General features: G+C 43.0%; 1 protein-coding gene across 1 annotated transcript; it reads right to left on the bottom strand.

Moving 5' to 3' along the window:
- Window positions 1–230: 230 nt before the first annotated feature.
- LOC147886692 (uncharacterized) lies at window positions 231–15,410 on the bottom strand. The gene is made up of 6 exons (XM_087395609.1): window positions 14,975–15,410; window positions 12,815–13,062; window positions 12,474–12,732; window positions 1,205–1,384; window positions 708–863; window positions 231–627 (listed from the first exon to the last, which is right to left on the bottom strand). Exons 1-6 carry the CDS (start codon window positions 15,047–15,049, stop codon window positions 454–456), a joined length of 1,092 nt encoding a protein of 363 aa, XP_087251735.1. The 5' UTR covers window positions 15,050–15,410; the 3' UTR covers window positions 231–453.
- Window positions 15,411–16,884: the final 1,474 nt, after the last annotated feature.

A 16,884-nucleotide genomic window follows, 5' to 3' on the forward strand; every position in this document is an offset into this window, starting at 1 on the left:
GGTTGTTTGCAGTAACTAAAAATATTAAAACCTATCAGCAAGAAAACCTGAAAAGAGTGGCTCTCACAGAATAAAGTAACAAAATTGCACCATTTGGCACATTCAAAATTACATGGGTCGAAATTTGGCCTCAAAATCAAAGACCCTTGGTATCTCATGGGTGGACACCCAAAACATCGCCCCAGCGTCCATTAATTTCTTCCTGAAGATTATTTGCAGAACCAATACACTTGAAAGGAACATCTAAGTTCAGTTTTTCTTGGAGGAACGATTTATTTTACTCAGGGAGGTTACTTGTGTAACCTTCATGATGGCATTTTCCTTGTGTAACCTTCATAATGGCATTTCCTGTAAGTGAGATATTACATGCTGAAAAACTTTGGAAGGTTAAAAATTCCTTGTACTAACTGATGACCAAAGGTGCTGACTATAGCACAAGTCACAAAGCGAGTTTCACAAGTAGTCTTTCTCATTCAGAAAAGACTCATATTTTGTACCCTTGAGTCGTCGAGAAAGCTCACTCCAATTTTCAATTTGGTCCATAAGAGGCAGGGTGTGAATTTTGATGTGTTGGCTCTCAAGGTTTTTCGGTTGGAGACCTAAAAATTCTTGAGCACTTTGTAGTACCTGTCGCAAAACCCAAATTTAGTATGTCTTCCATGCACGTCATTCTAAATTTGATACTGCCAGAGAACATGGGGACTCACCTCTGGATTTTTTACAAGATCCTCGTAATATAATCTCATATGGCGTGTCTCATTAAAGGACGCTTGTACATCATTCATGATCTCCTCTATGCGGTGTAAGTAAGAGAGAATTGATGACAAATTCACTGATGGCTTGAATGCTGCAAGCACATTTGCCTGCATATAAGTCAACACCACAATCCAGAAGCAGAAAAGCACTTGAGAAACGAATCAAATGAGTGGATCCTAAAAACATACATGTGAGATCTACAAAACCCAGATAAGAAATAAGGCACCATAACACAGACTCGTATGTACAGCAAAAATTCTCAAAGTCTAACAAATGATGTACATGTGCAGGTCTACATTGGCTATGGAGAATTTGATTCAATCACAACCCCTAGATTCAAAACTGGTAGTTTAATGGTAAAAAAGGTGATGCAAACCACAGCGGTGGCGGTATTATCTGTACATGTTACACACAGCTTATAGAAGAATCTAGCAATGTATCATGCTACCTCTTCTCTGGAGTGCACATGAGATTGATGTGTTCCATTCAATTGTTTTGCTTCTTGATCAAAGGTATTTGCTAGAATAGAGACATATCGCTTCAAAAGATTCCGCCGGAATAAAAATATTACAGAGACTGCTCTGTCCTTCAAGTAAGCAGCCACTTCTCTTTTATATTCCATCACACCCTGCAGCGAAAAGACAATGACAACATTCACCAATTTCAAGAATGCAACAGAAAAATAATATTAACAGACCTGAACAACATGCTCTGAATTTTAACTGTAGAATAAGACAAATAAAAAGAAGGAACCTCCACACGTGAACTGTTGGAAACCATAAAGGGCAAACTTTCCTATAGCTTGAGAACGAGTGCAGAAGAAGGATGCTACAAATGGTAGGCAACCACTTATTCATTGGCATATCTTCTAAATTTGGCTGAGTGGCATGCACAATTGGATTGTAGACGGAAGGCTAGATCTGTCCAGAACTCTTGAGACCTTTATTGGACATCTCCCTCATTTTCCCCCTTTTAGTTTCTAGAGATGAGAACTTCCAAGACACTTCACATCTAAAATTCAATGGATTGATCACTATCATTCAAGGCACTTAAGCCTCCCATCAGTTGTACTTGCTCTCCAAAGCTCCTGTTATACGTGTTTCTGTAATAGAAGAATTCATTATTCTTCATCGAGCTCTCTACTGATGAAACCTGCCGTCCTCTCATTATTCCACATGGTATCAAACCTTCTAAACCTTCCTAGAAGCCTGACTTGAGGGAAAGACATTTTTATTACACCGATTTCTCCACTCTATTGCCAAGAGAAAGACCGCCCTTTCTCTTCTTTCACCCACCAAACTGCTCGCTGTTTACTTAAGGAAGAAGCTATATTTTTCATCCATAGATTCAAGAGCTACAGCCACGTGTGTTGTTGCTGCAATCCTGGTGAGAATCAGCAGAACAGCCCATTTAGTAGTGAGGGCATTTAGGATACTCACTTGAAGTCTTCAGCAATTAATTGAAGAGCTCCAGCCAAACATGTTGCAGAAAGATCACTAGACAGGCCATAGAATAGTGCAGACATTTTAAATTTGATTTCTGCAATCATTTATCTTCAACAGCGTCACACTGACAGTACTACAACAGTCTAAAAACACCTTCTCGCTTTCAGATGCTTGTTATGAACTGTTCTCATCAACCAGTCTTTTGGGCCGTTCCATTGCTTCACAAATATTTAGTTCGACTTGTAATGATGTCATATGCATTTGGCCTACCCATTCAACTATGTTAGGCAGCATGTTAGCCTTAAACAAGCTTTGTGCTGGATAGATGGTTCATTGTCCCACCTGTAAGCTCCAAAATGAGGAGAGCTCAGGGGCATAGTACCTGCAAAGGAGAGCCTAGGAGTGTGCTATTCGCATACGATTGAGGGGTATGAGAGGATGCTCAGTAAGCATCAGATATGGATGCTACATGGATACATCTAAGAGGAAATGGTTTACCACATGGTCTGCCATGTGGTCCCACAAAGGCTGACATATGGGCAGCAGAAAGTGAAGATTGAGTGGCTGTTTGTAGGACAGCTTGCTGCTGGATCTGAGGTTCACATGTGGGCAGAGGGAAGGTTGCCCCATGGGTAGCAAAGGTAAACAAATAGTGCTTGGAGAAGATGGAGATCGCTGCTGTATGAGCAGAAATGCACCAAACAAGCAAACCTCGGAGCAGATGGAGATTGGCTGCTGTAGGGGCAGTAAGATCTTGGAGAAGGAGACCGGCAGATCTGCTGCGATTTTGCTTGCCTAGGCCACTTACTGCATGGCCTGCAATGGGAAATGTGTGCTGCATCCACAGCAAAAGGGATGCTCAAGCTCATCGTGAGACATAGCCAGAAGGAGTGCAGGGCAGAGAATTAGGAGCAGACTCTGAGCTTTTTAGACAGTAACTTGGCTGCATGTGATGGGACTTTGAGAGAGCTATGTTGTGTTGGCCCATTTTGGCACAGGATACATTGATATATTTTCGCTATTCTACTGCTGTCTATTGTTCCTGATCTGAGTGTTTGGGAGGTTATTCTTGTGCACATTGGTTTTATGAAGTTGGATCTACATCAGTGACTTCTTTGGTTCAAGATCCTTCTGTTGGTGCTCTGTTCTTCTACTGTGTGTGAGGTCTATCATGGTATCAAGTCCCTCGAGAATACAAAGTTAGACTCTCCAACATGGTGTCAAAGGCATGCTGGTGAGCCAAGTACTGGGGAACGAAAGGAAGGCGAGAAGGCAATATCTTCGACTTTGACAACGAAGAGGAATGCGACTTCTGCTCAGTGAATTGTGACAAGGTCAGTCTGCTTGTAATTGGGAATTCTCTTTGCAGCTAAATCTCATTCTGTGACATGGCATGATGCATGCCTGCTCCTAAGCTTGGCAAGGTAGATATGTCAGGTGGAAGATCAAGATTCAAAGCCACCTGATTGCATGTGCTTTGTGGGGATAGCTCAAGGAGGGGACAAGAAGATCGCAGATCAAGTGGATGTGACAAGCAAATTGATCAAGAGCGCAGATCTAGATGAGAAAGTGGGTGCTCAGAGATGCTGAGGCATTCTTATGATTTTGCATATTCAGCTGAATCTTGGACACTTCTGCATGACCTTTACGAGACTGCAAATATAGGTTGGATTGTAACACTCCAAAATCAGCTGTTCCTGCTGAAGATGTAGAAGCTAACAGGGTAAGTGAACATCAGTTCCATTAGTGACTAGGACCCTACCTTCTATATATATACCTGTTTGGAATATGGGCATATGGCCTTGGTGTGGTCCTAACCCCCTCATGGCACCTTGAAAAATAAATATGGGCATTGTGGAAAGAGAAAGGTATTGAGGCCCCTAACGCTCGGATGACACGTGTACATATGTGAAAGAAAGAAATCCCATAAGACCGGCGAAGAGCAAGAACCAGCCAAGGCTGTTTACTCCCTCCTGTTATCCCAGGCACAATCATTCTCGGAGTGGTCTGTCAACTCGACACAGTGGCCCTCAAGGAAGAAGATGAAGATTGAGCAAATATCTCTCCTTTGTTCTGATGCTGAGAAGATGATAGCCTTAATGTTGGAAGTTATATTCATATATATGACCATATCTCTGTTTATATGTCCCTCCCTTTTCGGAGTACCAGGGAAGAGATATAAAGATGTATTACGTTCTTTTCTGATATAATATAATCACACATCTCATTATTGAAAAAAAGAAAGAAAAAGAAATCTCATAAACTATGAAGGCAATTGAGGATCCTTGAATATAATAAAGAAGAAGACCCTCCTCAATCATCCCAGGCGGCTCTTTGGGTGATTGAGGAAGCAGCGTGGCTAGGAGGTGGGGTGTGGACCCCCATAATTGGCGCACCTATGCATGGCTGCCAAGTGGCAGCATCTGGTGTGTAACACACTAACTACTAACTACAAGCAGATCACGGGAGAAGCACCACTATTGTTCCACCCAGCCTTTCTTGCTGAAGCGTGAGAGCCAACTGAGAATTCCAATTCAAAACCATACGTTAACAGTGCATTCTCTTCTCTCACTAACTCCAACAAGCCCCAATTCCCTAGATGGATCTAGATGCCACATGCCATCATCATAGGGTCTTACTAATGCAACATTTTACCCCTCTCTTGGGATGCTTTAGTTTCCTTTGCCCCTAGGCACATTTCTTGCATTAGACCCTTAGCCTTAGATCCACCTAGTCTGGTGCTATCAACCCTCACCTAGGACCTTGACATTAATTCCCTCCCGATCATTTACATGAAGCGCAAACAAATATATTACAAATATAGATCCTTTAAGGAAAATGTCGACTGATTCTTCCGAGGTCATGCTACCTCGGCTAGAGCGTAACAATCCTTCCCTCTTCAGACATCAGCGTCCTCGATGATAAAGTCTGGGAACACTCTCCGCAACTGGTATACGGATTCCCAGGTAGCTTCGGATAGAGGCTGAACATGCCATGCAACCAACACCGTGGGTATCTTCCGATTTCATATTTGCATTGTTCCTCGGTCCAGGATTCTTGTTGGTTTGCGCCTTGCATTATCCTCTATCTCCTGAAACAAAACCACACCTTCGATTAGTGAGTCACCTGTATGTAAAAATTTCTTTAAGCGCGAAACATGAAAAAACGGGTGCACCTTACACACCTGTGCTGAAGTTAACGACTTCGAGTGCGAAGGAACTCTGAGAAAAACTTTTTCTCCTTCCTTAAATACTCTTATAGACCGGTTTTCATCCGCATACACCTTGGCTCTATCCATAGCCTGGCGGATATTAGCTCTCGCAAGTGCTAGCATCTCCCGCATCTGAACCACAAAGTTCGCGGCACTAGGCACTTTCTGAGGTACTCCAACTATAGTTGGATTTGCTGGTCTATAACCATAGTTAAGCTCAAATGGACTGAACCCTGTAGAGGAATGTTTTCTATCATTCTAGGCAAACTCCAACAATGGCAACCACTTGTCCCATGTATGTTGCCTCAATGACACATATGCCCTCAGCATATCCTCTAAAGTCTGGTTGACTCTCTCTGTCTGACCATCTGTCTCAGGATGATCCCCACTACTCATTCCCAACTTAGTCCTTAGTGTCTCAAATACCGCTGTCCAAAAATGACCGGTAAATTTGACATCTCTGTCTGACACTATGGATCTAGGCAATCCATGCAGACAAAATATATGTCTAATGAACAAATCTGCCACTTGCGGGGCACTAACAGAATCTCTAGTCGGAATGAAGTGAGCCATCTTGGTTAGACGATCAACCACCACAAGGATAGAATCATACCCTCCTTGTGTCGTAGGCAGCCCTACAATAAAGTCCATGGAGATGCTCTCCCACTTACTTAGTGGTATTTCCAAGGGCTGTAAAAGTCCGAGTGGCTTCACCCGCTCGGCCTTACTTACCTGACACGAGAAACACCGTGTCACATATTCATGAATATGCTTTTTCATCTTTGGTCAAAAGAAATCTCGCTTCACGAGATCATATGTCTTCTCGACCCCTGGGTGTCCCGCACACGGGCTATCATGGCACTGTCGAATGACTCTCTGCCTGAGATCATTCTAATTAGGTACTACAACCTTGCCATTTCTTTTCAGCATACTATTCCTTATGGTATATCTTGCATAGGTTTGGCCTTTTCTAGATGCTAGGTCATCCTTTTCATTTTCCCCGGGTTTTAACACATGAGCCTTAGGCCATAGACTCTGGACAAACTCATCCACCTTTTGAGTTTCTCTGATCTCGGTGATTAGAGCACTCTCTAATACCGTGAAACTCATATTGTGCATAATGCGAGACAACGCATCAGCAATCTTATTATCTTTTCCTCTTCGGTACCGAATCGTTAAATTAAACTCCTGCATGAGCTCTACCCACCTAGCTTGGCGGCCCCACAAGTCAGGCTGTTTACAAAAATGTTTCAGAGTATCATGATCCACATCCACATAAAACTCTGAACCATACAAATAATGCCTCCATGTTTTCAAAGCATGAATAACCGCATACAACTCTAATTCATGAGTTGGTCAATTCCTTTGAGAGAGAGAAAGCTTCTTGCTTTCAAAGGCTACTAGCCTTACCTCTTGAAGGAGAACTGCTCCTACCGCAATGCCACTTGCATCGGTTTCTAGGAACAACGGTTTTTGGGGATCAACTATTTTTAACACCGGTCCTGTGACCACAGCTTGTTTTATGGTGTTAAAACTTTCTTGTTGATTTTAGCCCCATATAAAAGGTACTTTATCTGAGGTCAAATCAGTCAATGGCGATACTATTTCGGAATATCCTTTGATATGCCTTGTATAAAATTGGACAAATCCCAAGAATGATCGCCAACGCGGTCAGACTCTGAGGGATTGGCCAAGTCAGTATTGCAGCCACTTTCTTTAAATCTATTTCTACCCCCTCTGGAGTAATTATGAATCCTAAATATTCAAGCCTAATCATACACAGTATAGTTTTCTTTTTATTTACATAAAGACTGGCTTTCCTCAAAGTACTGAACACTATTCTCAAGTGTTCACGATGCTCAGTAATACTTTTACTGAACACTAGAATATCGTCAATAAAATGTACTACAAAGTTTCCGATATACGGACGTAGTAAATCGTTCATAAGCATGACGAATGTCACTGGAGCATTGGTAAGTCCGAAGGGCATTACCAAAAACTCATAATGACCAAACCTGCTTCTAAAAGCGGTTTTATGCACATCCTCAGCTCTAATCCGGATCTGATGGTAGCCACACTTAAGATCTATCTTGCTGAAAATCACGGCTCCATGTAATGCATCTAGCAAATCATCAATCCAAGCCATCGGATACCTGTGCTTAGCAGTGATATTATTCAATGCTCTGTAATCTATACAAAGGTGAAACGTATCATCCTTTTTCTTCTTTAATATCACTGGCGAAGCAAAAGGTGAGAAACTTGCTTGAATCTGCCCCAACTTGAGGTATTCTTCCAGTTGTCTACGCACCTCCGCCTCTTCAGTAAAACTCATTCTATAGGGAGGTCTATTTACAGGTTCTGCCCCCGGAATCAGTTTAATCTTATGCTGAACATTCCGCTCTGGAGGTAACCCATAAGGTAGTTCATCCCTAAAACATTCAGAGAACTCCTCTGCTATAAGATTAGCCAGCTTGGCCATCTCACCACTTTGCGTAACATCACTGCTAGCCGAAGAATCATCAACCGGCTCTACCGATGCTGTGCAAAGGAATAAAAACTCTTCTTGAGCTTTTCGGATTTCCATCACGGAAACCAACGGTCCCTGAGGTATATCTTTCTCATCTCGCAAGACATAAAGCACATCATTCATCTTGAATTGATATACGTGCTTTTTCCAATCAATGGCTGGATTCTTCCTAGAATGCCACGCCATACCCAGGGCTATATCTGCATGAGCAAGCTTGGTCATTTCAAAATCAAGCTTCTTAGCATAGTCCTGAATACGAAGCTCCAACTGGGTAACCCTTTGGTCCCATACTTCAGTTGAACTTCCATCGGCCATCCTGACTGTATACGCATAGTCTGATGGACTTGTCTTTAATTTCAGCCTCTTCACGAACTTGGATTTAATCACATTGTGAGTTAACGTTGAGTCAAACAACACAATGACATCATGATTGGCCACTTGCCCTTTCATTTTAATTAACTCCGTATCATTAAAGACTGTATACCCCGTTGCTACGGGCTTAGATAGGATGTTATCATGTGCACTCGTTACTAGCTTAGCAACAGACACATAACAAACAAGGTACTGACCTCTGAGAAGATCCCGCTAGCTGAATCTGCATCTCTTCCGCTCTGGGACTTCCCTCCATTTCCACGTCGCACTCTGAGACTACTATCTCAGCCCTCTGACGATCCTTATTATGTGGACAATCCTTCCACTAATGAGGCTGAAGACAACTGAAACATAAGCCTTCTCTCCTCGCTTTTTCTCTCTGCTCTGGGTTTAAGGGAGACTTAGACCAAGCCCGGGCTGCCATTGGTGTTACTTTCCTCTTCACCCCAATGGTGGTACTTGATTTAGGAGTTTCAGCTGGTTTCGCCTGCTTGGCTTGACCACTCGGCTGAGAACCACCCCCTTTACTAATCCATTTCTTCTTAAACCCAGATTTCTTTTGGTACCCATACTGGGTTCCGACCTGTGCAAACCCACTTGGCCTGCTGCCCTTGGCATCTTCATAGTTCAGGGCTATGGCTATTGCATCATCCAACGTGTTCGCGTACTTAGCCCGAACTTCCATTTTTATCCGATCATTCAATCCAAATATGAAATCTTTCACTTAGATTGATTGAGGCAGGGGTTCATCAACCTTCATTACGCTCTCTCGAAATTTATCAGTGTATTCTACCACTGACAAATTTCTCTGATGAAGGTTCCTATACTAATCCCAAGCTCAGGATGCTTCGTCAGGAGGTAAGAAGTGTTTCCTGAATTCTCTTTTAAACCCCTCCCAAGTAGTGGATACTATACCATCTTTTTGTTGCTTAATCCACCACCGATCCGCTGCCTCACTAAACATGTGGGTGGCCTCGCGGATCTTCTTGATATCATTCCTAATTTCACAAATGGCGAACGCTTCGTCCCATTTGTGTAACCAGGTCTCAATGACATCAGAACTACGGTCGTTCATCCGACCAGAATACTTTCCGGCCTATAATTGGCAATATTTGGTACTTTAGCCTTCCTAGGCTTGACCGTATGGATACTAGACTCCGGTTCCATTGGAGCCTTTCCTTTCTCCTCTCGAGAAGGTCTGGCAAACATACTATATATTGCTCTTCTAAGTTCAGTCTGCCATGCATTTGTCTGTAACTGTTGCGCTAATAACTGCTGCAAGGCATCCTCAAGTAATGCAATCCTGCCAGATAAGGTGTGAGCTCCTGGGCGCGACAGGGGGTGAGCTCTACATCACAATTCGAGTCGCCGAAGCCTGCTCTCTGATCGAAATGATAAGTCTCTGCCTCTCGATCCAATCTCAGCTTACGAGCTGCCTGCGTGGCGTTGGAGGGCTTTGACCGTAAGACTAGGGAAGCAGGTCGACAACTATTACAAACCGACCTCCACAGGCTTCTCTATGCACCCAATAGCCTTCAACAAGGCCACCTCGCCACAACAGAGACACCTTCTACCAACGACCAGCGAACAGCAGACAGCCACGTAACATGTCGAAGGCCTTCGTCACACGAACCCCTGTCAGGCCCGAGCAAATACTAAGATCAGTGCGGGAGGACCACGCGCAAACACGTCGTTGTCGTTCATTATCCGTAATTCGTCAATTACGTCCGTCGCATGGAGGTCACGAGTAGCAGAGTCGTCCTGTTAAGCCTTCACTGCGTCGTAGACCACGGGCAGCAACACCTATCTACGTCAACCTGCCTTACGGGATCCCTCGTTCCAGCAACAACTCAGAAACGTGGAGGTTAACTGTTTTATTGCGTAGGCCAACGTCGATCAAACCTCACGAACAGTCCACGTATCGTATCACGTGCCTGCGCTCCACGCCTGCTAACCGCTACCAAAGATCAAAGACCCGTTCATCACGATGCCCGTCACGTACTAATTCACCGTCTGTTTCTCAGGTCTTTCGTTTCATCGTAGATCACGAATCCCCTCTCATCCTCTAACCTGGGCTCTGATACCAATTGTAACACACTAACTACTAACTACAGGCAGATCACGGGAGAAGCACCACTATTGTTCCACCCAGCCTTTCTTGCTGAAGCGTGAGAACCAACTGAGAATTCCAATTCAAAACCATACGTTAACAGTGCATTCTCTTATCTCACTAACTCCAACAAGCCCCAATTCCCTAGATGGATCTAGATGCCACATGCCATCATCATAGGGTCTTACTAATGCAACATTTTACCCCTCTCTTGGAATGCTTTAGTTTCCTTTGCCCCTAGGCACATTTCTTGCATTAGACCCTTAGCCTTAGATCCACCTAGTCTGGTGCTATCAACCCTCACCTAGGACCTTGACATTAATTCCCTCCCGATCATTTACATGAAGCGCAAACAAATATATTACAAATATAGATCCTTTAAGGGAAATGTCGACTGATTCTTCCGAGGTCATGCTACCTCGGCTAGAGCGTAACATGGTGGTTTTTAAAACATGGTATCAGAGCAGGTTGCGGGCCTGCAAACTGTGGTGGTGACATGTCTACTCTGCGGCTCTGTGGCGTGACCTATGACTCTGGCGTGGCAGTTGAACAGTGACTGCACATACTTGGGAGTGGCGACCCATGTTGTGCTCGAACTGCAGTGGAGGGCAGCTGCTGCTTTGTGGCCAGAACGGAAAGTATGATGGCCTGCATCAGTCCGGTCTTGTGTGAACTGTTTGTGAACTTTACAGCTGCATTTGATTTATGTGGGTGGTTGCCATGTGTTTGTCTGACCGTGCCCGGTCAGAATTGAAGGCTGGTCTGCCCTGTGTGGGTGGCCAGCGATATTTGGCCAGCCCGTTCTCTCTCTCACGGTGTTAGGCCCATGGGGGGAGGGGGGGTGTTGGAAATATGGGCCTATGGCCTTGGTGTGGCACCTTGAAAAATAAATGTGGGCATTGTTAAAGAGAGGGGTATTGAGGCCCCTAGCGTGCAGATGACATGCGTACATAAGTGAAAGAAAGAAATCCCATAAGCTATGAAGGCACTTGAGGATCCTTGAATATAACAAAGAAGAAGACCCTCCTCAATCATCCCAGCCGGCTCTTTTGAGTGATGGAGGAGGCAGCGTGGCTAGGAGGCAGGGTGTGGGACCCCCAAACTCGGCACACCTATGCTTGCTTGGCTGCCAAGTGGCAGCATCTAGTGGTTTTTTAAACAATACCGCGGTAAGAAAAGAATAAATCCAATCTTTAAAATCAAACCTTTTACAAAACAAGCAAAAGAACTAAGGAAAGGAGGGAGTTTGTAAGCGACTTTAAACAGAATTAAAAGTAATGATTTTAAAAAATTTTAAAAATAAATTAGTAAGCAAATATTGATGATATTTCTATGCTAAAGGATATTTCTGACAAAGAAAATAGAGGCGTTTGTAAGCGACTTAAACAGAGTTAAGAGTAAATGATTTTCAATTTTTTTTAAAATAACTTAACAAATCTTGATTATATTTTTCTGCTAAAGATGCTCAAGACTGAGCGACTCTTACGCTACATAGTTTGTAATATGACTTGATCTTATCTAGCAATGATAATAGTCATATAGCTTCTTTCGAGGCATGTATTCTATAAGTTGCACTACTTTGCCTGACCTGCAACTTCCTTCACGCCGTAAAAATTTACATGTACCCATTATAGCTTGGCTGCTTACCTACTTCGGTTACTTGACCTGCAACTTCCTTCATGCCTTTAAATTTACGGGTACCCATTGTAGCTTGGCTCCACTTATTTTTGGATTGACCACGCGAATCTTGATGATATTTCTATAAAAGGAAATTCTTCACGAGGGTGCTGAAGATGCTCAACATACATAGTTTGTAATATATATATATACTTGATCTTATCTAGAAATCATAATAGCGACTTGCCTGAACTTCAACTTCTTCACGCTATCCTTCCACTCATGTTTGGACTGACCGACCAAGAAAATGCCAAATTGTAATTGGGGCATAAAGACACTAACACTATCGATTCCTACAAATTTGAAATCTTAGTTCCCTTCGGCCAGTTTTTTCACCTAGAACAGTAGGAAAATAATTACAAAACATTTACATACCTGGTTGAGCATCCATTTTATCCCGACAGCAGCAGTGCACTCATTCTTGGAGGCACTACTGAACCAATCAAGGTTATACACAGTATCCAGAGTCTTCTTGATCGTTGATATGTTTCTCCGTCTTCCATTCACCGTAAAAACTTCTCCATGAGAGCTTAAATTTGGGTGGCTATTTAGTAATGCCTCAAACCAACCACTGCCTGATCTTTGCATGGAAAAAATGACAAAATAATGTACAGGTGTGCACCTACAATCCTTCCTGTAACAAGGTATACAGAAATGAGCTCCTTTAAGCAGTGGATTTCTTTGAAAACTCATACCAAGGAGGAGGACAGTAATACCTATTATAAGTCACTGGCCGAGGGTAATGTACTGGCAAACCATTTGCTAAGTTGATGTTCCTTTTTGAACAAGAATTCTCTAACCCTGCTTTCTTGGCAATAGGTAGCCTGGTTTTGAATTTGTGGTACAGGCTTTGATGTTCAACTCCAGCTATGCACAAATACACCCCGCAGAAACCAAGAAAGACCAATACAAACAGCTTCCATAGACACTTCGTTTTCTTATACAGCCACGGTTGTGAGAGGTCCTGTATACAAAATTTTACAACTTTCAACAACGAGAGGATTTTGCTATTTGTAAAAAAAGGTAGAAGAGGTAACACTGCAACAACATGAAAGGAATTCCACTAGCCTGGAGGCTGGCAGTCCAAAACATGCTACAGTATCTAACAGTTCCGGGGCAATAGCAGATGGGAAGCAATGTAACAAACAAATATTGTGCCGATCCTTAAACGCTACGTAGAAAGGAGAGCATTACAATAGTGTGTTAATTATACTAATGTGAGTAGTGACATGCTTGAGTACATGTGATGATTATGCTGTGAAATCCCTAGTCCTCAAGATCTCTTTAGGGCAGTACCGGACCTACGCGTTGGACTCCTCAAGGATACTAGTATATCACTAATGTACCATATCTCCCAGAGTGGAGATACCCTCTATGTTGAGGCTTCCTCTGTCACATCATGTTCAACCACCTTTTCTGTGCCTTTAGCCTTCTTTACTTCCTCTAGTTTTTTGGTCCACTATTGTCGATGTTCCAAGATACACTGTGATCCAAGATTGGTGCTTGAAATGTTGAAAAGTTTGATTGATAATTCCCTCACTGATAAACCCATATATTAGTCATGGCTCATATATACCTCCACTCCAGATATTTGACATTTTAAAAATTTTAGAATTTATGTGGATTGATATACCATCTCTTTTCTGGAAGAGCTTACACATGATTTTAAGGGGACAGCAGAAGTGCAAATTGTGAGAAACGACAAAAAAATGCTTCGCTTTGATTCATCTCCTTACCCTAGTTGATAACAATGTGCAAGCTGCCAAGGTTCAAAAAATAAACCACAGATTTGTATGCATACAAATCAATCCAAGAATATCCCCAACATCATCATGTCAATTAAGACCCAACCTTCAGTTCTTACTCTCAATATTGTTACCTACACAGCTAAAAAACATCGACCCTGTCCTGCATGCATAGCAAAGACTAGCGATTCTGTCATCCAGACCAACTGCAATTGGGAAAAATTGGGTGCAGACCATTATATGAGCATACGCCCTCACAAACGATGCACATATATATATAAATATACAAACGACGCACATATATATAAAAATATGAGCATACGCCCTCACAAACGACGCACATGTAAACGCAGTGCAAAGACGTTTGTATATTTTTATATATATGACGACGCACATATATATAAAAATATACAAACGTCTTTGCACTGCGTTTACATGTGAGATTTGGTGTTGAAGAGCAAATTAGCGCTGTTGGAAAAGGCTGCCTAAACAGTACTCCACACCATATACTTGTAAAGATCCAAAGCCTAGACCAAAATGCTTTAGGACAATAAGGCACACCTAAACGGAAAGAATTATGAGGATATCAGCTAGCTCTAAGATCCGAGCTCCACACAAATAAGACTGGAATCCCACAAATTCGGGGGCGCACCAGCACGCAATGATTAGCCAGGGACGTGAGCTTGGAATTATCCTCAAGGATAAGGATAATGTCATAACCTTATCAATAAGAGAGGCTTCCGAGCAGGTCATCTAATCCATAATGTGAACCTGGAAGATGGCATAGTGTCCGAGTGGAAATTGGCTGAAACCTGAAAAGATGTTTGTGTGGGAATTTGTGACACTCTTTGCACGATAGCATCCCTTTCATAGTAGGTCTTGGGTGGAATGAAATCCGACCCTCGAATCGCCTGTGACTATGTAATCCCATACTCTTCCCACGCCAATGCTGTCGATTGTAACGCAAACGGGGAGAAGTTTTGACGTGCTAAGCGGAAGGAATGGTCAAAATATGGAAAGAATCGTGTCCTATAAGGGTGTCTGTTGGTGTTGCTCCTAAGGAAGATAGAAAAAGAGAGAGGACGCGTTGGTCCTTGTAAGGATCAAGACAAAAAGGAGAAGGTTCGTCACCTTGTAGCAAGGCTTGCTCTCAAAGAAGTCGACAACAAAATGCTCCTTGTTTGGATTGGCTTCCACACGATGCATAGCTTTCCCGAGCAGGGACGCCACTCTGTGAGATGAGAAGAAACGAAAAGCAGGCAAGGCTCAGCAGGCGCAGCCTTGGAAAGGTATAGGAAGGAGATAGGGAGGGCCATGGCTACTCATAAATAGAGGAGGCACGAGGGTCTCGCAGAGGGTGCATTTGGAGAAGCACATCTGTGGAAGAGGTGAAGCTGGAGGTGGAGATGAGAGCTACGGGTGTTGGGAAGGGAGCGGAAGGCGATCGTGGGGGGAGGGGGAGAAATTCAAGGAAGAAGGGCACGCAGAGCGAGGAGAGGTGCTGGAGCTGAAGAAGCAACGACGTAGAAACAAGCAACGAAAACGATGATCGACGTCGAGGTCAGCTCCAACTCCATGGAGAGCAACAAACAACGCACGTATATCTACGGTAGATCTTGGAAATGTAGAGTAAATCTACGTGACGCACAGTAGATGCCGGCTCCATGGAGCATATAACGAAGATAACGACGTATATCTACGGTAGATCTCCAGTAAATCTACGTGAAGCACCGTAGAGGCCAGCTCCATGGAGCATAACGAAGACGACGACGTATATCCACTGTAGATCTACCGTAAATCTACGTGAAGCACAGTACAGGCCCGCTCCATGGAGCATATAACGAAGACCACGACGTATATCCACGGTAGATCTACCGTAAATCTACGTGAAGCACAGTACAGGCCCGCTCCATGAAGCATATACAGTAGATATCGACAGCTATACCGTAGCTCGACGGCTCTAACAGGCCCTAGATTTGTCCGTCCCCTAGAAATAAACTAAAATATAAATAAGATTTTCGATACGGTCCGCTACGGCTACGTTATGTATCTGGCGGTAGAATACTTTGACTTGCAAATCTGATCTACTGCTAAATTTAGCTGGCGAGTACAACTCCACACGTGGCGGCCATTTGTGCAGTGCACGTACTGACCATGATCGCTACCGACGCCACTATATTTGGCGTGTCGTCCCCACATTTGACGGGCGGATTTTTCAACGTTGTGCCTAGTCCTCCCTCTGTCCGAAAACCGTGGTTTCTTTGAAACCATGGTTTTGTTTGGCCGTTTGTATACTGAATAGTCCACATTGAATAGTCCTCCTTTTTGGGTTGACGTTTTAAATTGTACTTTGTCTTCCAATACGTAAGTTCAACAATCACACATTTTCAGTTTTCAATCCCCATCTTATCTTTTTTGGATTCAATACTTTAATTCAATCACACATCTTCTCTTCTTATCTAGATTCATTTTTTGGGTTCAATCACACATTTTCAGTTTTTCTATCCCCATCTTATCTAGCCTCATTTTCAAAGCCCCACGCTTGTCTATTCTACAAACTTCCATTCTAAGTACAAAATTCAACTTCCATTCTAAGTATACAAATCAACCCTTTCTAGCTTTTCTAAGTAGAAAATTCAATCCTTCCACCAAGATTTGGTTTGACAAACATGGCAACGTGACATAACGATTACACAAACTACAAAAGTGATGGCATGCCAATAGTCATTTTCTAAACATATTGAGATGGCAACATTGAAAGCATCACATTTTCCATTTTATTCCTAGGTCGAGTCCTCCATGATCGTGGATTTCGGCTTAAAATCCTCCAAATCATGGCTTCCCACATTACGTAACATTTGGAGGATTCCTCAACGAAATCCCCTTCCAGCAATGCTTCCCTCCATCATGTCAACATTGAAAATGGGCTCTAGATCAACATCAATTTTAATTCTTATCAAAGCATGCATTGTTTTTAAGATTTTAAAATTTCCCTTTTAGGCAACAAACATGGTTTCTAGACCAACATCACTTTCAATCCT

This window comes from Dipteris shenzhenensis, chromosome 24 (genome assembly GCF_047967505.1).
Source record: "Dipteris shenzhenensis isolate YYH24624 ecotype China chromosome 24, Dip_SZ_1.0, whole genome shotgun sequence".
Classification (NCBI taxonomy): Eukaryota; Viridiplantae; Streptophyta; class Polypodiopsida; order Gleicheniales; family Dipteridaceae; genus Dipteris; species Dipteris shenzhenensis.

Bases quoted from the DNA above. Each gene is read 5' to 3' on its own strand.
- LOC147886692 (XM_087395609.1), bottom strand. From the start codon at position 15,049: ATGCATCGTGTGGAAGCCAATCCAAACAAGGAGCATTTTGTTGTCGAC. The intron at 1,385-12,473 runs GTATGTAAATGT...TTTTCGCTGCAG, and splicing joins TAAAATGGATGCTCAACCAG to GGTGTGATGGAATATAAAAG. The intron at 864-1,204 runs GTAGCATGATAC...ACTTATATGCAG, and splicing joins ATGTGCACTCCAGAGAAGAG to GCAAATGTGCTTGCAGCATT.